We start from the raw sequence: 15,746 nt of genomic DNA, 5'->3' as shown, positions 1-15,746 counted from the left end.
GTGTAGCCTAAAGAGTCGATATGAATGAGTATTAACAATATATATATGTGTGTGTATTTTATGTACATTATAACAAACAGCTCAACTGTTATATAGTCATCCGTACACAAGAAGGCCACTAGATGGCAGTATATTACAACTAAACCAGTCTGGGAAATGGAAACGACTGACTGTGGCATGTGAGACGGCTGCTGCTGATATGCCCAGAGAACCAGCGAGAGTGTTTGAGCATCAGCACATGGAAGTGAAACCTGCTGCAGTAACTCGTACATGCTGCGACATTCAAGCGACATTCAAGCGACACTCCATCACTGTTAGACAATCAAATGCATTTTATTCGGCTTTCGAACGACCAGCATTAATCACACGCAGCCATAATATTCACACCATGGGGCCGTTTTCCTACCGGGCTGGCGCTAATTCTGCTTCGTGAAACCCCTCCCCTCCCTCCCAACTCACAATATGAGAAAAGGGCAAGTGTCTAGAATGCAAACGAGCTTTCACCCCCAAGGCCTTGGTGAAATGGAGAACTGGTCCATTGTGGTGGGTTTCCATAGTTACCTTCCTTAGTTGGACGCAGGACATGCACGCTTTAAGTTCTCCTACTGTACGAAGTTCGGTATCCGTGTCATCAGTGATATAAACCCAAACTGTGGCTGAAAATAATTTGAATATAAGCTCTGAAGCTGTCAAACAAAGGAGGTATCCAGGAGGACGATTCGATTGGCGGTGTAGATGATTCTAAAAGCTTAAAGCTAAAAGCTGTAGAACTTCATGGCGGTAACGTTGCTGTAGCATACTGTAAACATAGCATTCTTGATTGGGGTCATTGGGGACAAGGCAAGGATCCCCCTACACAGGGTGTCAGCCCATCGCAGGGTACTACACAATCACACACTCGGAAATCCGACTTTCCGAATTGCCCACTTCGACGTCGCGTTCTAGCGTTCACGTGCTATCTACCAGGCGTTAGTTGTCCCTGTTGCTGGAGTTTAACGCAAGCTGTAGCTTCTGGTGGAAAGCAGCAATGCGTTCCTTCTGCAGGGGCCAGTGGACGATGCAGCGGGACTTGAGCATGCCTTGGCGTATCAGGAGCGAGCGGCTCAGGCGGTAATCGTTGACGTCCTGCAGGAAAATCAGAACCAAGGAGTCTCGGCTGTCCTCCATTAGCTGGTAGAGTGCGTGGTGGGCTTTAAACCTAGAGAGAGTTTGACAAGTCGTGAACAAGGACAACAGAGCCGGGTCATCCAGGACAACAACATTACTGTGCTAGCTGGAAGGGTGCTTAAGTAATCTGCTAAAGGGAATGCCTGGTTTTGGGGAATCTACAAAGGAGGAAGTGGCTAATGGCTTGTGGTCAAAAGTGATTTGACGTCTTTCACTTCTGCTCTTTCGCTGTAATGGAAAATGTCAAGCGGCGACTGCGGTATTCTTAGACTTACCTTCTGCACCAGGGATCGTTCAGAAGTGCCTCTGTGACGACGAAAATGATTTTCCTAGACCTTCTGATGTTCTCAACAATGGACTCCAAAGTGGACTGGCCTGGCACTGCATCTCGGTCCTCCAAGAAAAAGTGAAAATGTTCCTCCTCCAAAGGGAGCAAGCTTCGTTCCACCCAGGCTTTGTCGTCAGGGGCGTGGATAACATAGGCGTCATGGTCGTACCTGTCCTCGGCCAGGCTTTCATATCTGGAGCCTTTCATACCGAGGGTACGATTCACTACGATGTTCCAGTAGAACTGAATCCTCCAGCCCTGGAAGTGCACCAGGAAAGCTATGGCCATCAGACCCAGGACTAGAGTGCTACTGAGAACGTGCAGGGCCTGGAAGAGAAGCAAGTCCTTACAGGAGTTCGCCTGAAAGTCCAGCACAGAGCGGTTGAAGTATGCTGTTGGAGTATTGCAGATGTAGCTGCCTGTATGCCCAGGGACGCTGGTGTTGGTGGTATTGAGCCACTCGGAGAACCACTGGATGCTTTCGCAGGTGCAGTCGAAGGGGTTGTGCTCCATGTGAAGCTCAGTCAGGTTGGACATCGGGACGCCGAACGTCTCCCGTGGCACGGACGTCAGAAGGTTCTTCTCCATCCGCAGGTAACGCAAGGACTGCAAGTCGTCAAATACGGAGTGGTGCAGGAAGTTCAAGAGGTTCCCGCTGAGGCTGAGCTCGCTCAACTGGAAAAGGCCTCGCAAGGCTGCGAGTGGAATCTCATCCAAGCCGTTATAATCCAACTCCAGAACGGAGAGGTTCCGGGTATCCTTCAAGAACAGCACCGGACCCCCAGGGTTAACGTCCTTCCACAACCTAGCCAGGTTGTTGTGCTGCATTCTCAGCACCCGGAGATGGCGCAGTCCCTCCAGCAAGCCGCTGTTGATGTTTGCAATGTTGTTATTGCTGAGATCCAGCACCGTGAGGTTGGTAAGGGGCCGGAACGGCGAGGGATCCAGGTCTAGAGTGCCGGTCAAGGCACGTCCTAGCGTTAGAACCCTCAAGGTGGGCACATGGATGAAGGATCTGGAGGTCAGGCTGATCTTCTGCTGGTTGGCGGACAAAAAAATTTCCCTCACGCTGTCGAGGCCCTGGAACTCTTCTCCCGTCAGCTCCTGGGAGATGAAATTGTACCTGAGCACCAGCGTGGTAAGGCTGCCAAGTCTTGCGAAAGCTCCAGGGTCAAGCCTGGTGATGGCCATTCTCGTAAGATTGAGCATCTGGAGGAGTGGAGAGTCTTGCAGGGAGGCGAACGTGGCGTTGCTGACGGTCTTCAGCCCCGTTTTGCTGCAACTCAAGTCCAGCGTCCTCAGACATTGAAGCCCAGCAAACATATTCTCAGTGACGTCCCTAAAGGAAGTGTCCCTCATGAAGAGATGTTCTAGCTTGACCAGTGGTTGAAAGGCGAAGTCGTCTATCAGAGGATAGGCTGCCGTCTTGCTTTTAACTAGTGCCTTTTGTAAGTGGAGTTCCCTCAAACTTGTCAGGCCCAAGAAGGTACCTTTGGTCAGGTGCTTTATGTTGTTGTTCTCTAAAGAGAGGGACTCCAGCATGGGAAGCCAGTGGAAGGTGCCCTCAGCGATTTTAGAGATTTTGTTGCTGGAGAGGTCCAGCATGGTGAGGTTAGTGTTGAGCAGGCCTTTGAAGGTGCCGTTCTTGAGCGTGGTTTGCTGAGTGTTGCGGAGGGAGAGGTTTCTTACAGCAGTGGCCGACAGTTCGTCACAGATGTTGGTGAGGAGGGTGTTGAGGTTGCAACCGTCCAACACCAGATCTCGGAGTCCAGGAATGGGCGTGAAGCTGCCACTTTCCACCTGGAAGAGTAAAATTTTAATGAGGAGAGAGATGAGTTGAGGGCTACGGCCGGCTGTGAGACTGTCACAGTGAAACTGTAGTGGGGAAAAAGAAGCGATGCTACCAACATGTCTATATAGCTTTGGACAAAAGTATTGGGACACCTGCTTATTTACTGTTTCTTCTGAAATCAAGGGGATTAGAAGTGTTTATCCTGCTTTTGATGGAGTAACCATCTCTACTGTCCAGGGAAGAAGGCTTCCTACTATCTTTCGGAGGAGCATTGCTGTGAGGATTTGATTGCATTCAGCAACACAAGAGCGTTAGTGAGGTCTGAATGTTGGATGATGATGATGATGATGATTACCACCCCACCTCATCATCCCCAATTCCAAAAGTATTGGATGGAGCACCACCCATCATTCCAGAGAACATAGCTCCACTGCTCAGTCCTGGAGGGGCTTTGTACCTGTACCTGTAGCCCACCGCTGGCCTGCCTGGCATTAGGCATACTTTATAGGTTCTGACATACTGTTGAGCTCATTCAGACTTTGTGTAGATTACACACAGATTCAGTGCCTAGGCAATCATGCAATAATATGGATGATAGCACGATAGCACTGCATCCTCCCATGCTCCATGTACTTGACCTTGTGGACCCCTAAGAGCCCAGTTAACCTCAGAGAAATCTCCCAAACCGTGGCGGCTGTAGCTTAGTGCTGAATTTAACTGTACTGTATATTTAACATTCTCTTTAACCGGGTCACCTGAGCTTCAGCTCTGTTTCTGGACAGAATCTAAGGCTGTGATCAACCTGTTTAGACTGCATCCATAAAGCTTGTGGTTTAGATCAAAGTCTGTGGTGTTCTGATAACTGAGAGTAGCCAGTTCCTCCTCAGCGTGGTGTCCTTATTCCCCATCTGGTGATATTGAGAAATCACCAGTTGCAAATCGTGCTATTTACATGAGCTGGAATGACTCCGCAGTAGGAGAGACATTATAAAGTGTAGTATATTAGAATATGAAAGTCTATAATATGAGGCATAAACACCAGACTCATTCTTAATATGACTGTGAAATGAGGCCTACCCGTTCAGCATCAGGTTCTAGGTACAATTGTGCACAAAGCACAAAGGGTTTACTAAGAATAGAGGCCAAACTTTTGAGGTCATTGTCATTGGTTACAGGTTTAGAGCTTTATTGCAATGGATTATTGGTTTTATAATATAAATACCTTTTAGTTAAATATCATTAAACAATAATAGTATGTTCAAACACACACACACACACACACACCTTTACGAGTAAAGGGTCAAATAAAATGAATCATTAACTATGTGTGACTAGCACTTTCTCTCTCTGCCCCTTTCTGAAGTTTACACAGTGTAACGAACACCATGTGTAATCCAGCAATGTATAAATGAATACAGCAGTTTATTAACCTAATTATTAGTGTTATGCATTACCAACATTTACTAGCTCAGGTACTAACAGGATAGGTGTTAGTATTAGGGGTCTGACCAGCCTATATACAGTTTGTTAGGACAATGCAAAACGTTCTGAATTGACCTTCTATTTAAAATCATAACTAAATTTTAACTAAATTTGAATATATTTTTTAACCCACAAACAAAGGTTAAATTATTTTTTATTGGGGAAAAAATTACTTAAAAAAAATATTTTAATATTTTTTTTTAGCCCACAAAATAACATTAAATTATTTAATTGGAAACAAAAAAAACAAACAATAAATTTAATAAATAATTTATTGGGGGTAAAAAAAAATCAGGACATTGCAAGACAATTGGAATTTTATTTTAAAAATTGTTATTTAATTTTTTTTTTTTTTTTTTTTTTATTTATTTAAGATCACTTTAGTACATGAATTAAAAAAATAAATATATATGAGAAAACTTATTTTAGTTATTGAGTATTTGTGCATGAATTCAAATCAATAATATTATTTGAACATCAAATTATTTACAATAAATATTCAGATACGTCAGCCTGGGAACTTACTTTAAACTTGGTATACTAGGATGTTACTCTGCTTCAGGGACCTGTATTCTAAATTTTATTACATAGAATACTTCCCAGAGATCCGCTTTCAACATTTGTGCAGTATTATGTACCAACTTTTTTTTTATTATATTATTATTTATTTATGATCTTTTTTTTGTCCTTTTTGTCCCTTAATTTGGTATTAACTCACCCGTTCGTAGCTCCACCGCACCAGCTAGCAGATGCCTGTGCTGGCCAACATCGCTTATGAGGGGAGAGAGAGCGCCATCTACCCACCTGGAGAAAGCACGGCCAACTGTGCTCTCTCAGACTCCGGCCGCTGATGGCAAGGCGGCATGGCTGAGGATTCCTTAGAGTGTTTACATGCTATTAAAATAATAATTTCTAGAGATAAGCCCTTTCATACCTCTTCTAGACACACACACACACAGCTGCAACAGCTGCCACAACCCTGTTCCTCATGCCCTCACAGATACTGTTTCGGTGAAGGGCGCAGCTGTGCTCTTACCTTCTTTAGAGACAGGGAGGAAAGCCCCAGCACGCGGAACGACGAGGAGCTGTTGAGGAAAGTGAAGTCGTCCGCCTTTAGAGTTGTGAACTCGTTCCCGGAGAGGATGAGGGTCACCAGGCCGAGCAGCTGAGGGTGGGAGCCCAGGCGAGCGGAGGTCAGCTTGTTACGGGACACGTCCAACCACGTCAAACTCTGGTCAAGAACAGAATCAAACAAAATAATAATAAATGAATGGCTACGCTTTAAATGTGTGGTTTACCACCCTGTTTACCACCCTGTTGTCTTACCTACGAGTAAAATATGCTGATTTTGCTTATGCAGAGGGCTTACAAAAAAAAAAAACAATTAGCCAATAACCAATAAACCAATTTACAACACCGGCGACAGCTCACAGAAGCCACATACGCTATATGGACAAAAGTATTGGGACACCTGCTCATTCATTGTTTCTTGCTTCTTGGGTTGGAGTAACTGTCTCTACTTTCCCGGGAAGAAGATTTCTACTAGATTTTGGAGGAGCTGTAAGGATTGCTGTGAGGATTTGATTGCACTCATCCACAAGAGCATTACTGAGGTCAGGATGTTGGCTGATCACCACCCCACCTCATCATCCCCGACTCTCCAAATCGTCCCAGAAGTATTGGTTGGGCACCACCATCAATTCATAGAACATGGAACGTTTTTCCACTGCTCCACTGCTCAATGCTGGGGGGCTTTAAGCCCCTCTAGGCCTCTACGCCTGACCTGGCATTAGGCAGTATGGTGCCAATAGGTACATGTGTAATTGCTCCAGAGAGTCCTACTCTATTGGCAGTACTTTTCTACATGAACTAGACAAGCTGTGCGTTTGTGCATTTGCACAGGGGTGCAACTTAAAAGTAGCTGAATGCATTCATCACAAGAGGTGTCCACAAACATTTGGACAGTGCGAGGAATAGTCTGGTTATGCTAGTAATCTGCCTATGACTGTCTGAACCAACGACTGTAGAAAACATGGATGCCAGAGACCAGAGGAGGAGCCAGACTCCTTCACCTACTCACTCGGTAGACCCATGCCCTTCTCCCAAACCAAGCAAACGTATCTCAGACCACCTTCATTGAGCTTCCAGTGCAGAAGCAAAGCGGATTCCCCCCCTAGATTCCAGTAAAACAGACAGTGATTTACAACAGTAAAAGTTCAGTGCAGTGGAATGGGCAGAAAGAGCGCCCTGCAGGTCCTGAAGACAACTAAGCTTGTCAATCACTTCGTCCCCAAGAGCAGTCCCGCCTTCTTACACTATAGCAGAGTCAGGGGTTTAAAAAACTGGGCCAATATTAGCAAGGGGAATTAGGAGACGCTGGAGATGGAACTAGGAGGTTTAGAGGAGGAAAATGAGATGATGGGGAAATGGGCATGATACCGCAACCAGCCAGCGGAGGCGCTAGACCTAGTACAGAGAGGAAAACAAGCTACAGGTTTTACCAGTTTTGACTGATTCCTAAACAAACGACCGTCTGCTGTCTTACTGATCTGCATAGATCTGAATCATCGGCCTGACTCGGCCTAACCGGTCTTTATTAATGCGATCAACTCGGCACCACCCTGTGACTCGTGATCCAGTAATGTAGGTCAAAAGTGTCTGTAGGAGCTACAAATAGAGAAGTGTGATGGTTTCAGTCGTTATACCAGGTGTGTGTGTGTGTGTGGGGGGGGGGGGGGGTATGTATATTATATAATGGGATCAAAGACTTATTACGACTTTACGACAAAGCAATATAAACATATTAAATACATACATCTGTGTATCCAAGGTAGTTAAGCTCTGCCCATTCAGACTGAAGTCATTAGTTTTCCAGCCCTGACTGTTTAAATAAGATGTAAACTTGGGCAACAAATTCCAACCTTGGTCCTGGCTGACCATCTTAACCGGTGCTATCCAACCTTGGTCCTGGCTGACCATCTAATCCAGTGCTTTCCTACCTTGGTCCTGGCTGACCATCTAAACCTGAGGTTTCCAGCCTTGGTCCTGGCTGACCATCTAAACCGGTGCTTTCCTACCTTGGTCCTGGCTGACCATCTAAACCGGTGCTATCCAACCTTGGTCCTGGCTGACCATCTAATCCAGTGCTTTCCTACCTTGGTCCTGGCTGACCATCTATACCGGTGCTATCCAACCTTGGTCCTGGCTGACCATCTAATCCAGTGCTTTCCTACCTTGGTCCTGGCTGACCATCTAAACCTGAGGTTTCCAGCCTTGGTCCTGGCTGACCATCTAAACCGGTGCTTTCCTACCTTGGTCCTGGCTGACCATCTAAACCTGAGGTTTCCAGCCTTGGTCCTGGCTGACCATCTAAACCGGTGCTTTCCTACCTTGGTCCTGGCTGACCATCTAAACCTGAGGTTTCCAGCCTTGGTCCTGGCTGACCATCTAAACCGGTGCTTTCCTACCTTGGTCCTGGCTGACCATCTAAACCAGAGGTTTCCAACCTTGGTCCTGACTCACCATTTAAACCAGAGGTTTCCAACCTTGATTTTGGCTGACCATCTAAACCAGAGGTTTCCAACCTTGGTGCTGGCTGACCATCTAAACCAGAGGTTTCCAACCTAGGACCTGGCTGACCATCTAAACCAGAGGTTTCCAACCTAGGACCTGGCTGACCATCTAAACCAGAGGTTTCCAACCTTGGTCCTGGCTGACCATCTAAACCAGTGCTTTTCTACCTTGGGACCTACCTTCACGCTAGAGAAAGGCTCATCGATGAGTCTGAGCCTGTTGTCCGAAAGGTCAAGGTGGGTCAGGCTCGAGCAGTTCGTCAGCTCGCTCATGCTCAGTTTCCGGACCTGGTTGCGCTGGACACTGAGGCGTTGCAGGCGTGGCAGAACATCACACAGCTCCTGTCCCAGCAACTGGATGGAGTTATAGCTGGCGTCCAGGTGCTCCAGACCCGGGTAGCGCCCCAGAGCCACGGGATCCAGAGCGTTCAGCCGATTATGGGACATGTCCAGGATGGTGATGTCGGGAGGCAGGTCCGAGGGTACATCGTTCAGCTTCAGGTGGCTGCAGTCCGCCCTGCCCCGCTCTACTGTGCAGGTGGTTTTGTGGGGGGACGTGTTGTCTGGATGTGGACAGATGGTTCCTAGAAAGAGGAGAAGTGAGAAGGCGGAGCGTCGCAGGGCCATGGTGCTACGTCAGCGACAGGTCAAGGTCAGGGTCAAGGTTCTTGAGAGAGTCCCTCCAATAAGACACTTCCTGGTCTATCGTGTTGTAAACGTTAGGTCCTCATTTGTATGCACATAGGATACTGTTCAGAAAGCACCTTACTCAAAAACAAACAAACAAAAAAGTAAACAAACAAACAAGCAACTGTAAGAGTTCAAAAAGGTCCCCAAAACAGTACCAGCAATTAATAATCTATTGCTTTTATTAATTAATGCTTCAATATTTTTATATTTTTAAATATTATACTGTTCTAAAAAGCACCTTACTAAATAACCAAACAAACAAACAAACAAACACAGTCCTTTAAATCCTTTATCTAGCAATAAACACTAATTTCTAATAAACGTCTATTTAGCTTTCAGTTAAGGTCTCAATATCATAATATGTTTACATTATATTGATCAACAAAGCACCTTACTAAACAAACAAACAAACAAACAAACAAAGCCCTTCAAAAATATATCAATCTAGCAATCAATACTCTTGCCCATTAATAACTGCTCTGCTTTCATTTGTTGTTCTTTTCTGTGACCATTACATTATTTAGTCATCTTAAACAAACAAACAAACAAACAAACAAAGGTGTCAAATGAATAATCTCACTAGCAAACTTTTCTAGTCATAGAAAATGTTACAGCATTATTCTGTTTGAAAAACTGTTTGATGTCCCAATTAATCAATCAATCAATCAATCAATCAAACAAACAAACAAACAAATGAGGTCAAAAAAACCTGTAGCAATTAGCAAATATCCTAGCTCTTTTGCCCTTGTTTGTTGTTCAGGTTTCAATCGCTGTATTGGAGATTATAACACTGTCCAGTAGAGTAAAATAAACAAAAACAAATAAGCAAACAAACAAACAAACAAACCCTTTCAAAGAATAATCTGTCTAGCAAACTTTTCTATTCATATAAAATCAAAAGTTAAAGATCGAATCTATTTTAACCGTATTATACTGTTAAAGCGTCCTAACCAATCAAACAAACAAACAAACAAACAAATTACCTTAAGTCAAAAACTCTTCAAACCCTGTATTAAGATTATATCACTGTCCAGTAGGGCAAATAAAAACAAACAAACAAACAAACAAACTGGTTAAAGTCAAGAAACCTTTAGAAAACATTTAGCAAATAAGCAAATATCCTAGCTTTTCCTCCTTCTTTGCTGATAAGGTTTAAAGCCCTAAATTGAGAGTATGTCACTGTTCAGAAGGGTAAATAACAACAAACAAACAAACAAACAAACAAATTAAAGTCAAGAATCCCTCAGGAAGCCTTTAGCAACTAGCTAATATCCTATCTATTTTGTCCTCATTTGTTGTTCAGGTTTTAAACCCTGTATTGAGATTACAACACTGTCCAGAAGAGTAAATAACAACAAACAAACAAACAAACAAACAAACTGGTTAAAGTCAAGAACCCTTCAGGAAACCCGCCAATCAAACCAGTAAAAAGAACAAACACACTGAAGCATCTGCACATTAACCCACTAATAATCCTCCTAAACTGAAGTAATATTTCACTTCATATTTCTCTTGTTTTTATGAGTTTTTATGATCACGCGCAGAAGCGGCGGTTGAGGCGAGGTCGAGGCGCGCGCTGCAGACGTAAACACGTCAAATAAAAGGTTACGTTTTCCGTTTTTAAGGCGCTCGCTCGAGCCCTCGCGACCAACATCGACAAACCGTGACAGAACTCGTAGTTTATTTCGAGCAAAAAGCCTCGAATAATCGTCGGGAAATCGCGACTCCTGCCTCTCCTGCGGTCGCGCGGTGCTCGCGTGACGTCACCCTCAACGGAGTCGCGCTGAATCCGCCGCGCGCTCTGGGCTCCGTCCAAGATCCCGCTTTTTTTTTTAGGAAGGGAAAAGAAGGAGGGGCCTGGAAAACCTCCGCGAGCGCAGGAGTCGCCTTAGGTGTGCAGGGCTGCAGCAGCGCGCGGGGTGCTTACAGGCATCCTCATCCTTGGTTTTGTGCGCGCGTGCGTGCGTGTGTGTGTGTGTGTGCGTGTGCGTGTGTGTGTGTGTGTGCGTGCGCGCGCGCAGGAAAATCTCAAACCGGTTTCGAGTTCCTTTTCCTTTTTGGCATTTCTCTGTTCCTCCTGGAGCAGGAAATACACTACATTTGACAAAAGTATTGGGACACCAGCTCATTCATTTCTTCTGAAATCAAGGCTATTGCATGGAGCACCACCACTGCTCCACTGCTCAGTGCTGGGGGGCTTTACACTACCCCCCCCCCCCCCCCCCCAGCAGCTCCGGATAGTCCTATTCTTTTGGCAGCCTGGAGCTAGGCAGCATTAGCATAAACATCACCGGTCTGTTTTCCTATTGGTTGAGACCTTGCATCTCATTATCTTCCTCTCTGAATGGGGTTTGACGCCAGTTCAACTGTGCAGCCCAACGTATCACAACACAGCAGCCAGCAGATGGCGCTATAGGACCTCCATAAAAGCCCAGAAAGCAGGACTGGACCCGGGTATCGCCTCAGATCTGACCACAGCTTCCCTTAAGGCCGTGAAATTGGGTTTATTGCCCTAATAAAAGCCACAGGGTAGTGACGTCACAAAAACCGATACATTCGCATATTAGCCTACAGCAGTTTAGCCCCGCCCACTCACACATTTTTTATTTATTTTTTTTTATATTTACAATATTTCTGGAAACTAAAACTCCAAAACAACCTTTTATTATTTTATTATATAATTTTTATTACGTTTTTGTGTCGTCACCCCCTCCTCCCCGAATGAGCAGGTGTCCCAATACTTTTGTCCAGCTAGTGTAGCCAACAGGTTCTACAGTTCTGTCCGTTAGATACTGTGGTTAGGCCTAAACCACAGAAGTTTCTAATACACACACATACACACACACACACACACACCTACACACACACACACACACCTTTCAAGGTCTTGTGTGCTGTCACCTAGCAACCTGCAGCAGGAAGTGAGAGAGGAATGGCACCTGGAGTTTGATGAGTCACTTTCAAACAGCTTGCGGTGGCTTTCACTCTCCGTCTGTGTGTGTGTGTGTGTGTGTAGGTGTGTGTGTGTGTAGGTGTGCGGGGTTGGCTGATGGGTGTTGTTGCTCTCAGCATTTCCTGTGATCTTTCTGAAGTGTTTGACGTCACCCGCGGGACGCTTGAGTTGAGTTACTCAGGCTTTGGACAAAAGTATTGGGACACCTGCTAGGTCATCGTTACCTCTGAAATCAAGGGTGATAAAAAGAGCTGATCCTGTCTCTACTGTCCAGGGAAGAAGGCTAGGCTTTCTACTAGATTATGGAGCAGAGCATTGCTGTGAGGATTTGATTGCACTGATCAGGGACATGAGCTGCGTTAGGGAGGTCAGGATGTCGGATGATGATGATGATGATGATGATGATGATGATCACCACCATCCCACCTCAGCATCCCCAACTCCTTACCCAACTCATCCCAGAAGTACAGGATGGAGCTCCACCACCATCCATCACTCCAGAGAGCACAGCTCTTCCACTGCTCCACAGCTCAATGCTGCTGGGGGGCTTCACACCCCCTCTAGCTCACGTCTGGCCTGGCCTAGGCTTTAGGACCCCTGCAGCTGCCACCTTCCACTGTAGTTATACACACTCTCACACACACTCTCACACACACTCTCACACACTCAGTTACACTCATTTGCATCGTACATCTTATCTCCTGCATCTCTGTGTGTGTGTGTGTGTGTGTGTGTGTGTGTGTGTGAAGCCCTTCCCGCTCTCCCAAGTGCTATTCATTGTTCTCTGGAAGTGGTGGCTATTTCCCCCCGTCACACACTGCCCACTCCCTTGTAACCCAGAGCCCCATTAGCAGGCCAGTGCAGCGTCCACACACACACACACACACACACACACACACACACACTCTGCAGGCCATTTATCACCCCGCCGTGCTGCGCGAGTGTAGGCTGTACGATAGCGCACACAGCGAGAGCCCAGTTTATGCCACAGGGCCATTACTGAGTCTCTATTAGCCGCATTAGCATAGAAATAAAGTGTGTGTGTGTGTGTGTGTGTGTATGGGTATGTGTGTATGGGTATGTGTGTGTGGTTATGACTAGGCATGTACGCTGTTTTGATGTCTGTAGCCTCAGTTCGTCCTTCACAAGTCATGCTAGCTCCTAGCTGAAGGTAGCCTGAACCGCACAACATTAATGCTAATTACCATTACAGCGCTAATCATGCTAATAACACTAGTGAGCACAGTTGAGAGGCTCCCAGTTAGCATGTCTCTTGCTATGCAGTATACTGGTCGGCAGTCTCCCAGTTAGCAGTTGCCCAGTTAGCATGTTTCTTGCCATAGCAGTATACTGGTTGGCAGTCTCCCAGTTAGCATGTCTCTTGCTACGCTGTATCCTTTTTAGCAGTATACTGGTCGTCAGTCTCCCAGTTAGCAGTCTCTTGTTGCACTGTCTCCTGATTAGCAGTATACTGGTCGGCAGTCTCCCAGTTAGCATGTCTCTCGCTACACTGTCTCCAGATTGGCAGTATACTGGTCGGCAGTCTCCCAGTTAGCATGTCTCTCGCTACACTGTCTCCAGATTGGCAGTATACTGGTCGGCAGTCTCCCAGTTAGCATGTCTCTCGCTACACTGTCTCCAGATTGGCAGTATACCGGTCGGCAGTCTCCCAGTTAGCAGTCTCTTGCTACGCTGTCTCCTGATTGGCAGTATACTGGTCGGCAGTCTCCCAGTTAGCAGTCTCTTGCTACGTTGTCTCCAGATTGGCAGTATACTGGTCGGCAGTCTCCCAGTTAGCAGTCTCTTGCTACGTTGTCTCCAGATTGGCAGTATACTGGTCAGCGGCCTCCCAGTTAGCAGTTGCCCAGTTAGCATGTTTCTTGCCATGGCAGTATACTGGTTGGCAGTCTCCCAGTTAGCAGTCTCTTGCTACGCTGTCTCCTGATTGGCAGTATACTGGTCGGCAGTCTCCCAGTTAGCAGTCTCTTGCTACACTGTCTCCAGATTGGCAGTATACTGGTCGGCAGTCTCCCAGTTAGCATGTCTCTTGCTACACTGTCTCCAGATTGGCAGTATACCGGTCGGCAGTCTCCCAGTTAGCAGTCTCTTGCTACGCTGTCTCCTGATTGGCAGTATACTGGTCGGCAGTCTCCCAGTTAGCAGTCTCTTGCTACGCTGTCTCCAGATTGGCAGTATACTGGTCGGCAGTCTCCCAGTTAGCATGTCTCTTGCTACGCTGTCTCCAGATTGGCAGTATACTGGTCGGCAGTCTCCCAGTTAGCATGTCTCTTGCTACGCTGTATCCTTTTTAGCAGTTTACTGGTCGGCAGTCTCCCAGTTAGCAGTCTCTTGCTACACTGTCTCCTTTTTAGCAGTATACTGGTCGGCAGTCTCCCAGTTAGCAGTCTCTTGCTACACTGTCTCCTTTTTAGCAGTATACTGGTCGGCAGTCTCCCAGTTAGCAGTCTCTTGCTACGCTGTCTCCTGATTGGCAGTATACTGGTCGGCAGTCTCCCAGTTAGCAGTCTCTTGCTACGTTGTCTCCAGATTGGCAGTATACTGGTCGGCAGTCTCCCAGTTAGCAGTCTCTTGCTACGTTGTCTCCAGATTGGCAGTATACTGGTCAGCGGCCTCCCAGTTAGCAGTTGCCCAGTTAGCATGTTTCTTGCCATGGCAGTATACTGGTTGGCAGTCTCCCAGTTAGCAGTCTCTTGCTACGCTGTCTCCTGATTGGCAGTATACTGGTCGGCAGTCTCCCAGTTAGCAGTCTCTTGCTACACTGTCTCCAGATTGGCAGTATACTGGTCGGCAGTCTCCCAGTTAGCATGTCTCTCGCTACACTGTCTCCAGATTGGCAGTATACCGGTCGGCAGTCTCCCAGTTAGCAGTCTCTTGCTACACTGTCTCCAGATTGGCAGTATACTGGTCGGCAGTCTCCCAGTTAGCATGTCTCTTGCTACACTGTCTCCAGATTGGCAGTATACCGGTCGGCAGTCTCCCAGTTAGCAGTCTCTTGCTACGCTGTCTCCTGATTGGCAGTATACTGGTCGGCAGTCTCCCAGTTAGCAGTCTCTTGCTACGCTGTCTCCAGATTGGCAGTATACCGGTCGGCAGTCTCCCAGTTAGCATGTCTCTTGCTACGCTGTCTCCAGATTGGCAGTATACTGGTCGGCAGTCTCCCAGTTAGCATGTCTCTTGCTACACTGTCTCCTGATTGGCAGTATACTGGTCGGCAGTCTCCCAGTTAGCAGTCTCTTGCTACGCTGTCTCCTTTTTAGCAGTATACTGGTCGGCAGTCTCCCAGTCTCCTGCACAGAACCGTGACCTTTTTTGAACAGGATGTCCAACATGCTTATATACACTATGTGGACAAAAGTATTGGGACACCTGCTCGTTCATTTCCAGCTTCAGAAATCAAGGCTATTAAAAAGAGCTGATCCTGCGTTTGTTGGAGTAACTGTCTCTACTGTCCAGGGGTGAAGGCCTACGACTAGATTTTGGAGGAACATTGCTGTGAGGATTTGATTGCATCCCAAAGTACTGAATGGAGCACCACCATCATTCTAGAGAACACAGCTCAATGCTGGGGGGCTTTATAAACCTCTAGCATGTCTGGCACTAAGTATGGTGCCAATAGGGTGTCCACAAACATTTTGGTATACAACCAGTCTCTCTCTCTCTCTCTCTCTCTCTCTCTCTGTTTACAGCTCACCCACCAGGAATTCCTCCATGTTTTGTTGTTCCAGTTCCAGTCTGGCATCT

The 15,746-nt window shown here is 46.5% G+C and overlaps 1 protein-coding gene across 1 annotated transcript; it reads right to left on the bottom strand.

Moving 5' to 3' along the window:
- Positions 1–308: 308 nt before the first annotated feature.
- On the bottom strand, positions 309–10,969 carry tlr3 (toll-like receptor 3). Its single transcript, XM_072669847.1, has 4 exons — positions 8,522–10,969; positions 5,806–6,000; positions 1,443–3,295; positions 309–1,198 (listed from the first exon to the last, which is right to left on the bottom strand). The coding sequence occupies exons 1-4, from the start codon at positions 8,966–8,968 to the stop codon at positions 970–972; spliced, it is 2,724 nt and encodes a 907-aa protein (XP_072525948.1). The 5' UTR covers positions 8,969–10,969; the 3' UTR covers positions 309–969.
- Positions 10,970–15,746: the final 4,777 nt, after the last annotated feature.

Source organism: Salminus brasiliensis, chromosome 24, assembly GCF_030463535.1.
Source record: "Salminus brasiliensis chromosome 24, fSalBra1.hap2, whole genome shotgun sequence".
NCBI lineage: Eukaryota > Metazoa > Chordata > Actinopteri > Characiformes > Bryconidae > Salminus > Salminus brasiliensis.
The sequence above is the reverse complement of the archived record's forward strand: the minus strand, read 5'-3'. Positions and strand labels throughout refer to the sequence as shown.

What these genes read in the sequence shown, in the direction of transcription:
- tlr3 (XM_072669847.1), bottom strand. Translation starts at nt 8,968, where the DNA reads ATGGCCCTGCGACGCTCCGCCTTCTCACTTCTCCTCTTTCTAGGAACC. An exon ending in AGCCTTTCTCTAGCGTGAAG is followed by an intron (nt 6,001 to 8,521) that starts GTAGGTCCCAAG and finishes GTTCTTGACCAG; the next exon opens with AGTTTGACGTGGTTGGACGT. An exon ending in CCTCCCTGTCTCTAAAGAAG is followed by an intron (nt 3,296 to 5,805) that starts GTAAGAGCACAG and finishes TTACTCTTCCAG; the next exon opens with GTGGAAAGTGGCAGCTTCAC.